Here is a 16,283-nt window from a genome sequence, read left to right as displayed (position 1 = left end):
TGGAACGGGTTGCCCAGGGAGGTGGTGGAGTCACCGGCCCTGGGGGTGTTTAAGGAAAGGTGGGTGATAGTGGTAGGGTGATGGTTGGACCAGATCATCTTGGAGGTCTTTTCCAACCTTAGTGATTCTATGATTCTCAGAGCAGAGCCCTTTGCAAGGGAGAGACCCACCCACTGCTGAGCTTCTTCATCGGGAATGTCCCAGCAACGCATGATCAGCACTGAGCTCTGGCAAGGTCCTTTATTAATTAACCACCATCTTAAAGCTGCTAAAGCCCATTCAACTGGCCAAGCAGATTTAAAATAAATAAATAAATTCAAACCTGGAAGCTTTTCTGCATTTTCTCCCCTATTTAATGAAGCAAGCACAACCACTCCCCTGTCTGTAGAAAATAAATGAAAAGCAGACACTACCTGGTGTATTGATGCTTTCATGTATTGGTCCCCTTAATCCCTGGTATTTTTAGCAGAGCAGAACTGTCTGCATTACAACTCCAATGTTTACACCATTTTAAGTTCTGCAAGTAAATTGCTGGCTGCACTACTTGCCAAAACACATTCAGCTGTCAGCTGTAGTTTAGGTAAATGGCAGAATAAAAAAGTATGACCTGCTGACATTAATGGATTTGGCACTGATCTAATCAACTCATCTTATCTGGCTCACTGATCTCTGTTCTTATCTTCCGCTGGCTTAAACACAGTTAATCTGTGTAGACTCATACCAATATTTCTGTTCCTTCTGGGATAAAGGCTACTTCAAAATAGTAAAACTGCCTTAAAACAGGGAGGGGGACTCACTCTCCAGCTCTGTTTTTCTAATAAAAACAACTACTGCTACAAGGGACAGAAAAGCCATAGATACTTGTATTAGCCTTTGTGAGGCAGTGACCAAACCCACAGCCATACTCAGGCAACCTAAATTTCCCCCCCACCCCTGTAACTGGACCTTCCTGTTGGCTGGCTTTAGGTCTTCAGAGCCTGAAAGGAAGCTCAGGAGATATGGCTGACAAAATGATATCTTGCAAGTGCAAGCAGCTCTACAGTGTCAACCTCCCTCTGTTCTCAGCTGTGCCCCTCACACCTTTGCAGGAAGAAGAAAGCAAGAAGAGAAAGATCTCTTATTGTCTCTTATTCTCAGTATGCAGGCCCATCACTCAACAAAACACCTGCACTGAGCTTTGTTGCAAGTCAGTAGTCTCATTAAGGGCCACGTCCTCTCAGCAAAAGTGGGACAGTCTCTCTGGAGCATCATGGAACAGCTGTGTCAAGCAATAGATTCACTGCTGAAAACTGCTGGTTTGATATGTGGTGTTAAGTGTAGTAGTTGGGCTGGACAAAACCCAACATCACTGTGACTTTAGTCAAGTAAGTGAAATTCCTCCAAAGAGAAATTTGCCTCAAAGTCCATACATTTTGCACATTTCTGAACTTGGATGTTATCCTTTTATCCAGGGTTCAAAACTCAGCCCAGGACAAAAGCCAACAATCTGAACAGACTGACGGGCCAGAATACCAAAGCACTGGCTTTCATGTCATGGGTCAGTACTGGAAAAAATTAAAATGTTCTAGAATCAAAGGAAAAAATGATGGGTTTGAATCCCTGAAATACTTCTTAAACAGCTGGAGCTACTGCAGTGCAGTTACCACTCTCATTGGATGGTGCATCTCTGGGAAACCTGTCAGAGGGAACAAGTAGGGCAGGTAGATCTGAAGGAGCCCGCTTTGCTATTCAGACTTCTCTGGAGCCAAGGTACTGAAGTCCTGACTCTCAACATCAGGGCTCCGAAGGCCCTGCAGGTTTAACTCTCACCTCCCCTATCTTCTTCTGTCTCCCAAGGGTTGTAATTTCAGCTCTTGCTGCCACTCCTCTATCATTTGCCTTTCTCACTTTAAGCCCCTCATACCCTTTTAGCTAAGTTTTAAAAAACCCTGCTTAGTCTGCCAAGACAACACCATCTTTTGCAGTGCTGTCAAGAGCTTCAAACCAAAAGGATCACTAAAAGAAAAGCTGTAAACAGCTGGTGGATGCTGTGCTGGTGGGAAAAGTGGCCTGCTCACCCTGTCTGTTCTTCAGAGGTCACTACCAACAACACGCTATTCTTCTTCACTTTCTCTCCACTTGTCTGTCCCACAAGAACAGCCCTTCCTTCTCACCATAACTTTGCCTCTTTTGCAAAATAAATAAATAAACAAAGGTAACACCAGCTGCATGCCCATCACTCAGAGGACCCACAAACAACTTTTCTCTTTTTTAAAGCCCCATGCTGTGATGAGGGAGAGGGCTGACAATACTATTTCACCTCAGTAAGCCAGCAAAACTAGTCATGAAGCTCTGGATAGAAGTGCATTTCACTGGTGCTGCTGAAGTTTCTTCAGTCCCTTTTATCTTATAAAGCCTTAAACTTTCTCCTTCCAACACAACAGGGCAAAGAAAAATACAAATAGCCTTTAAAGACATAGGCTTTCCAGGAGCAACCCTCAGATCTGACACTGCTACATATAGGCCTGCTGCTATCCAGGATATTGCTGGAGGCAGAATACTCATCAGATCCATTCTCCGAGAATAAATGGGACTTAACATCCTCACCACAAGTACAAGCAGCAGTAGCATCTTGCATTTTAGAGACACAACATTTCCTCTGAGACACTTGGAGCTCTTTGCTAACACCAACAGCCATTCCTGAACAGGGATGAGGACACCAAGGTTGTGGCTTAGCCTAAAAGGACTCCTGTATTTCAGGTCCAGCTGACATCCTCCCACCATGAAAGACCCCAGTATCAGCCAGAGTGGTGCACACTCTCTCTCCACTGTGCTCCAAGGGTTTCAACACAGCTCAGCGCTTGACTGGTTCTCCTCATATACCAAAGGAACAGTGCCAACTATGCAAAGTTTTACTACTCACGAATCAGCTCCAACCCACCCTTGCCTGGCTATGATTTCCTCTCAACACAGCCTGAAAGTTGCACTGGCTTTGCTTTAAGACAAAAAAATCCAACAACTCATGTACAACTGCTGAGCTGCCATGAACTAAGGCCTCACGAGCACTGTGGGTAAGCAACTTAGTTTTTTTGTTTGTTTTCCACAATGACTGCTACATCTAGAGAGTCTCTTGCCAAGTCTCCCTTCCTCAGGAGTCTCCTGAAGTGGTGACTTTAGATACCTTACCAACAGACTTCCACTTTCACAGCATTCACCTGTGTTCTCTACCGCCTTGCTGCAACACAAATCAAGGACAGATGCCACATATTTAGACTCCGAAACACTTCCCCCATCCCAAGAGTTGCTCCCATGGCCTTTGAAACTAGCTGTGGTTTGACACTGCATTGCCAATCACTTGTTGGTTATCCTTGAGTACATTCAAAAGAGCAAAGGAACAGGGTACAGACTCACCACTGAAGTCAACACATGGCTTTTGGCCTCTAAACTCCAAGCAGAGATCTGCATGTCTACTAGTGAATCCTCCCCAGTAAAGGTTCCAGACATACCTGCTTGGCGACTGGAGAAGGCAAAGACCATGATATCATCAAAGCTCCAGGTGTAGTCCTGGTGGGGCGGGTAGAACATCAGCTTGGTAGAGGCCTCTTTCCTCAAGTCAATGAGGAATGTGGAATGAATCATTGGGACAGCAAAACAGCCTGTCCTCTTCCATTCCCGAATCAGGGGATAATCCAGGGTCCTTTTGTAATAGCCCTGCAAACACAATGAGCAGGCTGCTTGTTACAAGAGATTTGTTTCATAGATGCTCCCTAGCAAAAGCTCTCACCGTTAGCCCTCCCCAGCAGGGATGAATCAGTGCCCAATTCTCAGATTTTGAAGTATACCCCATTTGAAAAGGGCTCAGTCAAGTATTTATAAAGAATTCCCATCTCAGAAGGTAAAGCTTGACCCTGTCTTTTAGTAGTTAATGGAAATCCGAGCCTTTCCACTGCAAAATCACCTTGCAATAGAGCTTCAAACCTGGGACTATTTTACCCCAGCTCTCCAAAAACATTTTTTGTACTCAGACTCTCAGGTCTGATCCTGGAGGCTGCTGAGCATGTGTGGCATCCCCCATGTTCAACACACACAAAGGGCATTCATAGTCTCTCAAAATAGGACCTACAAATTATTTCTGACCATGACTTCAAAAAACATTTACTTGACTTCTGGGAAGAAAACATCTGTGTCTCCATCAGCTGTGTAATAATCCCTGCTTCCTCCATCCCACGGCAAACAGGTTTAATACCAACTCCTGAGCTCTCCCCACAGAGTCATTCTGGGGGAGGCACTTCAGTCAGCTCCTTTCTCTGTACCCACAAGCTTTGCTAGCCTTCCAGCCCTGTGGGTGCATCACCCATAGCGTGCAGCTCACAGCTGGTTTTGCAGGTGCAATACATCTAAAGCAATCAGTTTTGGAAATAAATACACAGAATTCCTTCAGAAAGAAAGTCCTAAGGCACCAGTTAGACATCTGAACACGTCTGACAGTTGAATCCAGAGTAGACACTGGTCTTTACAGAAATGATGAGTCACTAAAATAAGTTGATGTTATTTCTACGCCACATTTTCCATGAGGATTCTAGAAACAGCAGCCAAGCAGATTGCTGCAAAACCACTTTACCCTGGTATTGTGTAGGAGAGTGGTGCATCTGTTTGTTTATGCATCTGTGGTCCCCCGTCTCCCCTTCAAATACCTTCTGACCACATTGTGAGGACCAGATATCTCAAACACAGCCAGCCTGATTTGAAAAGTGAGCAGGTACAGACCTTACTAGCATTCTCACCGAAGGAAAGATTAAGACACTGAACCTTTAACAGACATTGGAGACTGTCCACTGGTAAAAGATGCTGGAAACTGACCTTTCTTCCTCCAATCACTGACTACAGGGTTTTAGGGCTTTTTACTGATTGTAAATCATGTGTAATCAAGAAAGACTCCAACTTGTCAGCACTGTTGCCCTGCTTTCTTAAGGTTAGCTTCATGACAACTAAACATCAAGCTGTCTGGAGCTGGGTTTGGCTTGTTGTTGCTCAGTGCTGCAGGCCATGTTGCAGGGCGTGTTCCAGCTGTTACTCCCTCCACGGCTCTCCAGGGACAGCAAGGCTGAGAGAGAAGAGCGAAGATGTGGGACTGCAAGCACAGAAGCAAGCCAGCAGCAACTAAGAATAAGAATAAGAATAAAAGGGGGAACTTTCTTTTTCATTTGAGCAGCTTTTTCTCCTCAAATTCTGCAAGATGCTTTTGTTGCTACTTTTTTTCCCCTTCTTCTCTTTGCAGCTAATTCAATTAGCTAATGCTAATTGATGGAAACTTACTACTGAACAGGTGACACTAGGGGCCAGGGCTGAGGCTGGTGTACACAGGCAGGGATCCACTTCAGTCTGTGAAGCAAAGCTGATTTACATATTGTACAAGCAATGCAAGCAACCCATTTTCTGATTTACAGAACAGTTGCTATGTTTTCACTTTGCTTGTAACACCAGAAACAATTATGTTTTACACCAGGTAAATGCAAGAGGGGAGTGTGCTTCATTCCAGCAATAATGACAATTAGTATCCAACTAGCTCTCCAGAATAAAGCAAGAGGAAAGGGAAGGTTAGGACTGTGGAGCCCCTCTGAAGTACTCATATTCACATGCCCCAGGGTTGTTTAAAGATGTATCTGCAGCTCAGGCTTAAGCACATTTGTCTATTGTATTTACAATGAAGGAAAGACAAAATTTGGGGATGGAAGGAAAATGCAAATCCTGAAACTTTCCAGGGCAAACATGAACAGAAAAAAAATCTCACTAGGTTAGGAGATACACAGATCCCATCTCCCCAAAACATGACAAAATATATGATGGCAGCCGACTGAAGAACAGATCAAAGAAATCATCTCATTATTGAGGTTTACCTGTGGCCTGGGAGAAAAAAAGCACTAACTGCATTCCTTATCTCAGCTTCAATGTCTTGGAAAGCCCATCTAGAGCTTAGTCAAAAACATTGCAAAAGAAAACAGTAGGAAAAAAAAAATTAAAATGACTGTGGTGATAGATCTGCCCCTCTATATAACTGATTCTCTTACTAAAATCCTTTTATAAACAAGGTGACTGTACTGTGTTTGACTGGGATGCATATTATTTTCTTCACAGAAGCCCATATGCTGCTATGTTTTAGACTGGTGACCAAACCAACGTTGACAGCGCACCAACGTTGACAGCGCACCGATGTGTGCTTTGGAAAAAATCTCCCGGGGGGGGGGAAGATTTTCCGAAGTTTATCCAAAATTGCTCAGGGACCGGCTGGGCACTGTTTTGCTGGTGGTGAGTTACTGTTTGTGTATCGTTTGTTTTATTTCCTTCGCCACTTATAAAACTGTCTGTATCTCAACCCATGTTTTATTCCCCTCACTTTTGCCCTTCCAGTTCTCTTCTCCACCCTGACCTGGGGGGAGTGACGGAAGGGGGACTTTCCTGCCAGCTGTAGTCAGCCCACCACAATACTGCACAAGCAACTTACAGGTGACAGCTTTACCTCATTCTGTCTCTAAAGAAAGAATGCTATTTCTACTAACACATTTTTGTATCTTATTCTTCATGTAGTACATGTGATTTGAAAAGGTAACACAAAACTCTAATTTCTAGGCTAGGCACTTCTGTCCTTTACATATGCACTTCAGCACATACATACTCCATTCAAAGCAAAGGGTGTTGGTCCACCACATAAATCTTGTTCACATGTGAGAAAAATAACCTATATAAAACAGGGAGCTGTAGTAAGAAAAGCATATTCCTCTCAGATTAGCATCAATATACAGGAAAGCTGGTCTAAAATTATGTACCAAGAGTTTTAAGGCCATTACACAAACATATGGAACCACCTCATATAAATACTGGTGCGATTGTGTGTATCGTGGCTTTTTTTCTTTTTTTTTTTTTTTTAAACATAATTAGTGTGATTGTATCACATCCCCAGACTTTTGGTTAGGAACAACATCACTCAGATCAAGCTCAGCTTCCTCCAGATACAGCTTTTTAAAAGTGAGGAATCTCAGAGGAGGAGGCAAGCTTGTCTGCACACCCAATGCAGAACATGTATTGCTTTGCTCATACATACAGCTCAGTTAGAAAACAAAGCGTGAAAAACAGTTATAGACTGCAGTGTCCCCTCTACCTGTATTCCCAGACTCCCCATAAATGTACGGTCCTTTCCCAAAGATACCCACACCCAAGGTTTGGATCCCACCACTGAGAGAGGTACAAGCTTAGATGACTGTGTGACACCACTATCCTCATGACATGCCTCATAGCAACAACAGCTGCTTTTCAGAAGAGGGAGCAGTCTATATTACAAACACAGGTGGTAAATTCTACAAAACAAACTATGCCCACTGCTTCACAGACACAGCACAGGAGCCTCTGAAAGCACAGCTTACACCGTCACCTATCACCATTCATGAGGTCACTTGCCTGGGGGGTGATGCCACACCAGAAGTTAGAATAGAGAGAGCGAGACTCGAGCATTGGTGCCACCAATGTCTTGTTCTCTGCTATCATCAGGTTCAGGGTTTGTGGGTTGGTCAGTAAATTATCTGTATCAACAAACTAAAGAAGAAGAGGGGAAGAGAAAAAGAAATTTGTTATTAGATGAAACAATATGCTTCCCATGACATTTTCTTGGGAATTAGGTGACCAGAGGCATGAGGTATTGGCTAAAACCACTGAACTGGTGGTTTTTATACCACAGTACATGTCTGTTATAGGTAAACACAGGAGTAGCTGCCCCTGTGACAGAAATATGGGATGGGAAAAGATGTGGAGCTTTCAGAGGACTCCACAGAACTACTCCAGCAGAGGGCACGGGAGATGCAAGGGAAAATAACAATGCTGAAAAGTCAGCTCAGTCTATTCTGTGAAGAGGATCAGGAAGAACTCTTGAAAAAACAGGCCCCACACCCTCACCTTCTTCAGAGGCTGCAGAAACACCACCATTAACTGCTGCTGTTGTGACCAAAAGGCACACATCTTTCCACAGCTGTTCTGCTCATCTCTTCCCCTTACATTTCACCAGAAGCAGGCAATGTTTCAGTCTGTGGGACTCTTTGCAGGTACTTACCCACCACGCAGACTATATTCAATCCTGACAAACACAGCTTAGCCTGCACCCCTAACCCTGTGGATAAAGCCTTTGGCTTACCCAGGGACTTGTCCCTCTAACTGCAAACTCTTGCTCATCAGAACATGAAATGATACAAGGCATCTCACTGCATAGAGCTTTTACTTTATGTGGAGAGGAAACCTTCAGACAGCCCCAAGTATCAGAGTGACTGACTACCTGAAAAGCTTTTGCCTGAGGACAGTTAATAAATCAAACACTGTATTTACCAGGATGTAGTCTGACCACTTCTCTCGCGCAGCACGCAGGGCAGCCTGTCGGAGTTTCATCACATGGGTGAACCGGGAGCTTGGCCAATGCTTTGGCCCAATTTCTTCTGGGTAAGACCTAGCAGAGAAAGCAATCAAAAAAGTCTAGTTCCCTTGCTGCCTTCTGTGAAAAAGAAAAGCAGCATCAGAGTCACCTCAGGCAACTCAGGAGAGGTAAAAAACAAACAAACAAACAAACAAACAAAAAGTGGTTCTGAGGGAAAATGATTCCAAGTTTCACGCTGGCATGTGTACACAAGACAGCAGAAAACAAGCAGCATTACAGCATTTCCTGCTGACCAAGTGGCCACAAGCAAAATTGCACTATCAACACCAGCAGTTTCTCCTGCAGCAGGCACGCCCTCACCTGAGGTAAGCAGAGGTTACCCTCCTAAAATGAACTGAAGCTAATTTACCTCATCTGACCCTCTGGTAGAAAGTCTCTCTCCTCTGCTAGGCTTTAAGTCTATAAAGACAGCAGAATCAACACAGCTGAGGATGTGAATATGAAGAGCACTTTAGATTCCCTCAGGCTCTGGGTATTATTTGTAACTGTTAACACATTCTGGTAACACCTCTTAAACCAACAAACACCCAACACCCAAGCCCAGGGGCCCAATCATGGGAACAAAGTTATGTGAATGTCTCTGTTTTCAGGATCAGGTCCAAAAGCACAATCTTTGCAACAGAGATGGAAGGAAACTTAGGGACAGATCCTTATGTGAGATATAATTCATGGCTTTGAAACAGTGCCAGCATAAGCTACTGAAGGAGCTAAGAATTTCAGAAATTTTTTTACAGAACTTAAAAAAAAAAATCGACAAGATTAGGAAACATCAATTCCAATGCAAGGATTAAAAAAAATAAAAAAATAAATAAAAAAAATCAGTAAAACAACCAGTTCCTGTAGGTTTGCACAACAAATGTCACACCACCACACTAAAGAACTTGGAAGTAAAAGCAAGCTTAAACCAAAGGGAAAGTATAATAAATAATAATATAAATAGAATAAATAGAAAATAGAACAAGACCAAGGAACAGCTGATCTTAATAATAAAAACCTAAACATGTTTCTTTTACTTCAAAATCATGTATTTAAGTAGGTGTAATCCTTAATTCCCTGAAAGAACCTTTAAACCTAACAGTATATTTCAGAGGAATAATCCTGCAAGTCATATGCAAAGGCATAATATGCTGAATTAAACATAGTTCCCTGGCTCAGAATTTATTGAGTGTTTGATGCCAGGGACAGAACTTTCACAGAAACTATGGGAATAGGCTATGATTTCTCTGCTCCCTTGCAGATAAAGAATAGCAGTTTTTAATCCCTGTAGCTTTTGATGTGATTTCTTTACCATGCAAAGCGAGCAACTGCAGATACTGTATAACTGAATGGAAAATGCTTTTTTCTCCAAAGTTCTGCATGAATTGCTTCACTGAAATCAAAGACCTTTTTATGTGTTCCACCAGAACACAGTTTCAATAGAACAGACCCCATCAAAAAAAAAAAAAAAAAAAAAGAAAAAAAAAAAAAGAAAAAACCTACAAAATTTGATATATAGTTTAAACAGCTTCAGCCAGCCCCTCACTGCAGTACTCACTGTGGGTCTTCCATTGGCCTCCACTCCACATCATGGTAGAGGTTCTGCACATTCTTCAGCCACTCTCTAAGGATTGCTGTGGTGTTATCAGCATTGTGGTCAGTGGCCGCCCTAGAAAAATAAAAAACACAAATACCACTGTTCATACAAGATTTAGGCATGAAGGGTAGTTAAATCCCTGAGTCTGCCTGTTTGCAGTGGTCTAGGATGGTACAAGGAAGGTTATGCTCACAACCTTTTCCCAGGTGGTAAATGAGTTGAACAGAGAAAGAACCTTACAAGCACATCCAGCTCCCGGTAAAACTCATTGCAGCTCCACAGATGTTAAGGCACACAGCAGAGCCCCACTCCTGCAAAAACACTCCCTTGATGAAGGCAACCTTACACACCGCTCCGCTCTCACTGGTCCCCTGCCTCCCTGGAACCACAGCTGCTTTGTCATTAAGCTGGCACAGGTCTGAACTCTGCTGGTAATGCCCACGTGCTGAACTCCCCTTGCTGACTGTCAGGATCACATCCCTTCAACTGCATTCAGTTCATCCTCTGGAAAAGATAGGATGGCATCGCATGATGAATGAATGGCCCGTGGTGAGCCAGCCACAAAGGTCAGAACTTTGGAAGCCCCAGGATTTTACTCTGCATGCTGTACTGCCCTGCAAGTACACCACTTAAGCTGCATGGCACGCTCCGCTGCCTCCCACCTCAGGAATCACTCTTGTCAAGATGGAGGCTCTGCTGAAACACCGAGAGGAGCCCCTGCTGAGACACACAGCAAGTGAGGAGAAGGAATGCCTTGCCTGATGCTCAGCAGCACAGGGAATGATGACCTAGAAATCCACTTGCCTCCGGTCTGCAACCTGCCCAGCCCCTCACAACTGTCCCCTGGGTGGTCAAGCTGACACGGAGGTGGTGGGGGAAGGCAGGAATGCCTGATCTGATGTACAGCAGGATCAGGACCTTCACCCCCAGCTATAGCCAGCAAGCAGCAACACTGAGGCTCAGAGAGATATCTCGCTTTCCTACTGTGACACAGAGGTCATGAATTTGTACAAAACACCCAGAGGAGCTTTGTGCAGACACCATAGTAACAGGACTCCATCTCAAACTATGGGATAGGAGAAACCTGCCTGCTTACCCTCTAGCCTCTGCACCCTCCCAGAAAGCAGCATCCAAAGGATGTTATTTCTGAGGGGTTGGGTAGTATAGCTTCACAAACCAAACAGGATGCTCAGAGACACATCCCTGAGGGTCATCACGTGGAAAGGAGCCCTAGGAGCCACAAGCTCATCTCTGCCTGGGAGCCTCAGGGTTACAGGGGGAGCGAGCCTAGTCACTTCCCAGCTGCTCCCTCCCAGTATGCACTTCCTGGGGACTGGGACCTCTGCCACAGGACATCCAGCTACTCCCACGGGCACAGCCACTCCCACAGCTAACTCCCTTTAGCTGAAGGGCTGCTCATTTTTCCTGGCCAGGAGGCAGGAAAGCACAGCTCCATGGCAGGATACAGTCGGTTCAGCCACAGCTCTGCAAACTCCAGGGGGAATTCACACTCCCTTTATATTCCTTTGGGAGTACAAATACTGGTTTAAATTCAAAAACACAACCAAGAACTCAGATTTAAAGCTTATTTATAATCAGAAGAACACAATAACTTAAGAACAGGAAGCTTATTTATTGAACATTGATTCCTGTTTATTAAAACAAATAAGGAAAGTTCAGCAAGTGAATGGATGTTGGTTTCTTGCTCCTATCAACTGTTCTCACCTGACAGAGGAAGGCTGGGTTTAGTTATAACTGTGGGATTTGCTTTTGACCAAAATCTTACTTAGACCGCACTGCAAATCTAGTTTTCATGGATGTTTAACCAGATGAAAACTGCCAGTCACTGCTGACTGGGTAGAACAGACTACCCAAACTTGTCCCATGTATTGTACGGATTTTGGATCACTGACTCAGACCCCTGGCTGAGGACACTTGCTTGGGCATCCCACAGCTACTGCTCACTTCGTTGGTCTTATTCTGCTTTCCTCCTACACTCCAGCTGCACAGGCACTGAACAACAGCTCCAAAATTCCTCAAATGCCACAGAGAACTGAGAAAAGGGCTTTTTGTTCATGGCTATCATGGGAGCAGCAGTGCATCAAGAAGCTCCTGTTATACAGTGGGACCACAAAGCAACCGGGCATCATGCAAACCGAGTGAAGATGACAGGGGCCATCCTGAAGAATGATGGAGCCCAGCTCACTCCATGCTTTTTGCCACATCCAGGCTAGTCCCTTAAAATAATCACACAGCTCAGCATGTGCACATTTCCCTCAGCAAACCCCATCCCAGTCTCTCTAGCTCAAAGAAGATGAGGTGGGAGATGTGGAGGGTTTGCTAAAGCCTGGAGAGGAAAAGGAGAAGGTGGGTGGATGGGTGAGTCATGTTAGTCCTGGCATTGTGCTGGCTGCTTCTCTGTCTTGGCCTGGAGATTTGTCTTCATTCAGCACTGTACATGCAGCTGGGACCCTCCATCCTGCCCCTGGTGGGGCAGCGTGTCCTTGACTAAGCTGTCCCCCGAAGACCCCAAGAGCTCACAGAAGTGAGACGTGAATGGCAACCCAGAGGAATCTCTAGAGCTGCTGACAAGGGAACTGCTAGAAGGAAAATGGCATTTCACTGCCCAGGCCATAATGGTGGTGTTAGCTAGAAGGTAAATTCCCAGCCCAGAAGACCTTTACAAAGAAACAGATGAGAAAAAGCTCTGACACAAATAAAGGACTGTTGCCTTCATGGCTATCCACCCAGCAGCATTTCTAAGCCCAGAGTTCTCAAAGGCAATAAAGTTTGTCACACCCTAGATAAAACATGCCCTATGACTAGCAATTTAGCAAATGTTTGTTTTTCCAGCTTTAAGGAAGAAACAAAGAAAAGAAAACCTGCCCACATTCGAAAAGGCAATTATTACTATTAGTTTCAGGACAATTCACATTTAACTTGAAAAGAAATCAGCACTTACTGCTATTGTAATACCTGAGCCACTATAGTCCACCTAGTCCCCCAGAAAAAGTAGCTACTATGGTGCTTGCAATACCACTGCATGGGGAAAAACAAGCAAATATATTTATTTATTTATTTATTTTTAACGACAACCTCCACGAGGAAAACAGGCAAATAAAAATATGAGCAGGACTTCCCACTGGCAGCAACAGCTTCTCAATCTGTAAGAGGCTCAACAGGATATTCTGTCAATAAACACTTCTGTAATGGATGATCCGTAGGACTTGAAGTGGCTGAGTATCACAGTCAAAGCTTCAGTGCTCTGGCTTGGTTGGACGGACCAGCTGGATCCTGTTCATTCTTACACTCTTTTGATGACACTAAGGCCCTCTCTGCTGTAGATATCACCACCACCACCGGCCTATTGTCCACGGTGCATACCTCCCCGGTTCTGGAAAAGCATACCTCTCCAGTTCTGGAAAACTGGCTGTCCTTTCCATGGGCGATGACACTCAGGAAGGACCGAGACACAGAGAGAGCAGCCAACACTTTGCTGCATCTAGTACAGCAAGACAGGGCCACAAGATGGGTCTGTCCTTGTGAAAAATCAATGGTAAGAAAGCATCGCAGAGCTGTGCTGGAAGTGTTTGAAACATCTGTGCAGTTGAGACCAAGCAGGAGCTACAAGAGAGTCAGAGAAAGAGAAGATACAGAGCTGGCTGGCAAGGAAGAAGGAGTACAATCCTTACCAATCATCCTCCAAGCCCTCACCATCTTCATGGCTCTCTGCTGGACTTGTTCACACCCGTCAACACCTTTTTTGCATCATGGGGGGCTTGAAGCCAGACACAGTGTCGCAGATGTGGTCAAACAATCACATCTAGCAAAAGGGGAGCAATCCTTCCCCTTGACCTCCTGGCTGTGCTTCTGTTCAGCCCGCCCAGGCTGCAGCTGGTCTTTGCCTGCAGGGCACACAACTGGAACATGTTCAGGGGTACACCATAGCCCACAGAGCCCAAGGCCTCCCAGCCCACATCGTTGCAAAGGGTTCTTTCATCCCAGGAACAGGACTTGATGAATTTCAAGAGATTCCCCACAGGCTACTCAATTGAAAGCCAATGCACTCTGCCTGCAACTACTAATTGAAGATTTTAAAAGTGAATTTCAGTAAAGATGGACAAGTTACATCAGTGACCTTTTCACTAAAAGAGAGGCAACTGCATGTTCAAGAGCTGATTAAAAATAAGTCAAATTTGATTTAAAAAAAAAAAAAAAAAAAGGCCTCCTGTAGGATTTACAACCTAAAGCCTGTGTGACGCAAACAGGAAAATCTGGCAGAACAACAAGAAAAAAAAATAAAAATCTCCTGCCGCACTTTTCAGAATAAGAAAAGAGTAGTAAAGGTAGAGTAGACCTCCAGATGAACACTTCTATTCTGAACACTTCTATTCAAGTAAGACGGCAGCTTTTCCACTCAGATTTAAACCAATTTCCAATAAAAAGTTAAGTTTAAAAAAAAAGTTTGAGGAAGAATTTTCATATAGGGGCATATGTCGGCATAACTATAACCACTTCAATATTTATTTTGGCTTTTAACAGGAGTCTTACCATGGACACAAGCCCTCATTGTCCACACGCAGCAAAGTAGCCCCTCCCAAAAAAACTCAAGTACCATAAAGAGTGGAAAAGTAAGCGCAACATTAAGCACCTACTGTTTTAATTAAGTAAAATGTGAGTAGCAGCATATGAGGAAAAATGTGCCTTTTACAGACTGCTTGTATTTTTAGCCTGGTAATGTCTCTTCAAACTCTATGTTTACAAGAGGGAGTTAATTTAGGCTCTGATGGTTCTCCTATTTTCATCCCCAAAATAAAAAAAAAAATCACCATTTTTTCACTTCTTCACATCCCAGTGTGCCCTCCCAAGCTATTTACAGTTTATTTACACCTCAGGCACTGGGTCAGAGAATTTATTTTTTTTTAACCTTCACCATCACTAGAGGAAAAGTACTACAGGACAAAAACAACATTGTGCCCCTGGCTCAAGAGTATGGGTCACATTGTGACACAAGTTTTGGGAAACTCCATAGCCAGAGGCTTGCAGTAATTTTCCTACTGAGCTTAACATTAACAACTCTACCCTCTGGCAAACAGCTAGGGGAGAAGCACTTTGAACACTGGTAAGTATTTCACGTTCAAAATCTGTACACCACAAAGCAGAGTTAAGACCGGAGGCAGCTGGTTTGCAAACATTGAAGCTATGAGGATCCCTCTCCTTCCCCTCAGTGCTTTGAGGACTGCAGACCTTGAGGGTATGGGGTTCTCCGCCCATCCCAGTGTGAAGTAATACAGAAGAGAGACGCAATCAAGCATTCAGAGAGAGGTTACACAGCAAAACAAACAGTGATGGAGGTTCCCTTCTGTCAGCTGCAGAGCCCCACCCTCCATAGCCTCTCACATCTGAAGCACTGAGAAAGGATGGGAAACAGGTTCACCGTGGTCATAGAATCATAAGGGTTGGAAAAGACCTCCAAGATCATCTGGTCCAACCATCACCCTACTACCAATGTCACCCACCAAACCATGTCCCTAAGCACCAGGTCCAACCTTTCCTTGAACACCCCCAGGGATGGTGACTCCACTACTTCCCCAGGCAACCCATTCCAATGCCTGACCACTCTTTCTGAGAAGAAATGTCTCCTCATTTCCTCCCCTGGCACAACTTGAGACCATTCCCTCTAGTCCTATCACCTCCTAGGCTGCTTCCTCAGGGCTGTATTGTATTTCCAGCACACGTCTGGGAAGTTAAAGTTGCCCATGAGGACAAGCTCTGGCAATTGAGCAATTTCTACCAGCTGCTTATAGAACATCTCATCTGTCTCTTTATCCTGGTCTGGCAGTCTATATCAGACCCCCATCAGGATGTCTGCCTTGTTGGCCAACCCCCTGATCCTTATCCACAAGAACCTTTTCATTCCCAACCCCAATCTCAACGGCATCAAAACACGCTCTAATATAGACAGGCACACCACCGCCTCTCCTTAGCTTCCTGTCCCTTCTGAAGAGCTTGTAGCCATCCATTGCAGCACTCCAGTCATGGGAGTGGTCCCACCACCACATTTCAGTGATGGCGACTAGGTCACAGTTTGCCTGCTGCACAATGGCTTCCAGCTCCTCCTGTTTGTTGCGCATGCTGCATGCATTGGTGTAGATGCACTTGAGTCACGCCATTGCCCTCACCCTTAACCCTGAGACTGCTCCCCCAGGCTCATCTCTATTGAGTCTTATTTCCCCCCGTCCTCCTCCGTACCTAATT

General features: G+C 44.5%; 1 protein-coding gene across 2 annotated transcripts in view; it reads right to left on the bottom strand.

Moving 5' to 3' along the window:
• Positions 1-16,283, bottom strand: part of COLGALT2 (collagen beta(1-O)galactosyltransferase 2) — a 54,502-nt gene that overhangs the window by 11,082 nt on the left and 27,137 nt on the right. For both annotated transcript variants that reach the window (XM_035537641.2, XM_035537642.1), the window contains exons 2-5: positions 9,987-10,097; positions 8,347-8,464; positions 7,432-7,566; positions 3,486-3,690 (exon numbers count right to left, since the gene is read on the bottom strand). In XM_035537641.2, the coding sequence (XP_035393534.1) occupies positions 3,486-3,690; positions 7,432-7,566; positions 8,347-8,464; positions 9,987-10,097 (569 nt within the window). The remainder of the gene's footprint in view (positions 1-3,485; positions 3,691-7,431; positions 7,567-8,346; positions 8,465-9,986; positions 10,098-16,283) is intronic.

This window comes from Cygnus atratus, chromosome 8 (genome assembly GCF_013377495.2).
Source record: "Cygnus atratus isolate AKBS03 ecotype Queensland, Australia chromosome 8, CAtr_DNAZoo_HiC_assembly, whole genome shotgun sequence".
Taxonomy (NCBI): Eukaryota; Metazoa; Chordata; class Aves; order Anseriformes; family Anatidae; genus Cygnus; species Cygnus atratus.
Note: the sequence above shows the minus strand (reverse complement) of the source record. Positions and strands in the feature narration are given on the sequence as shown.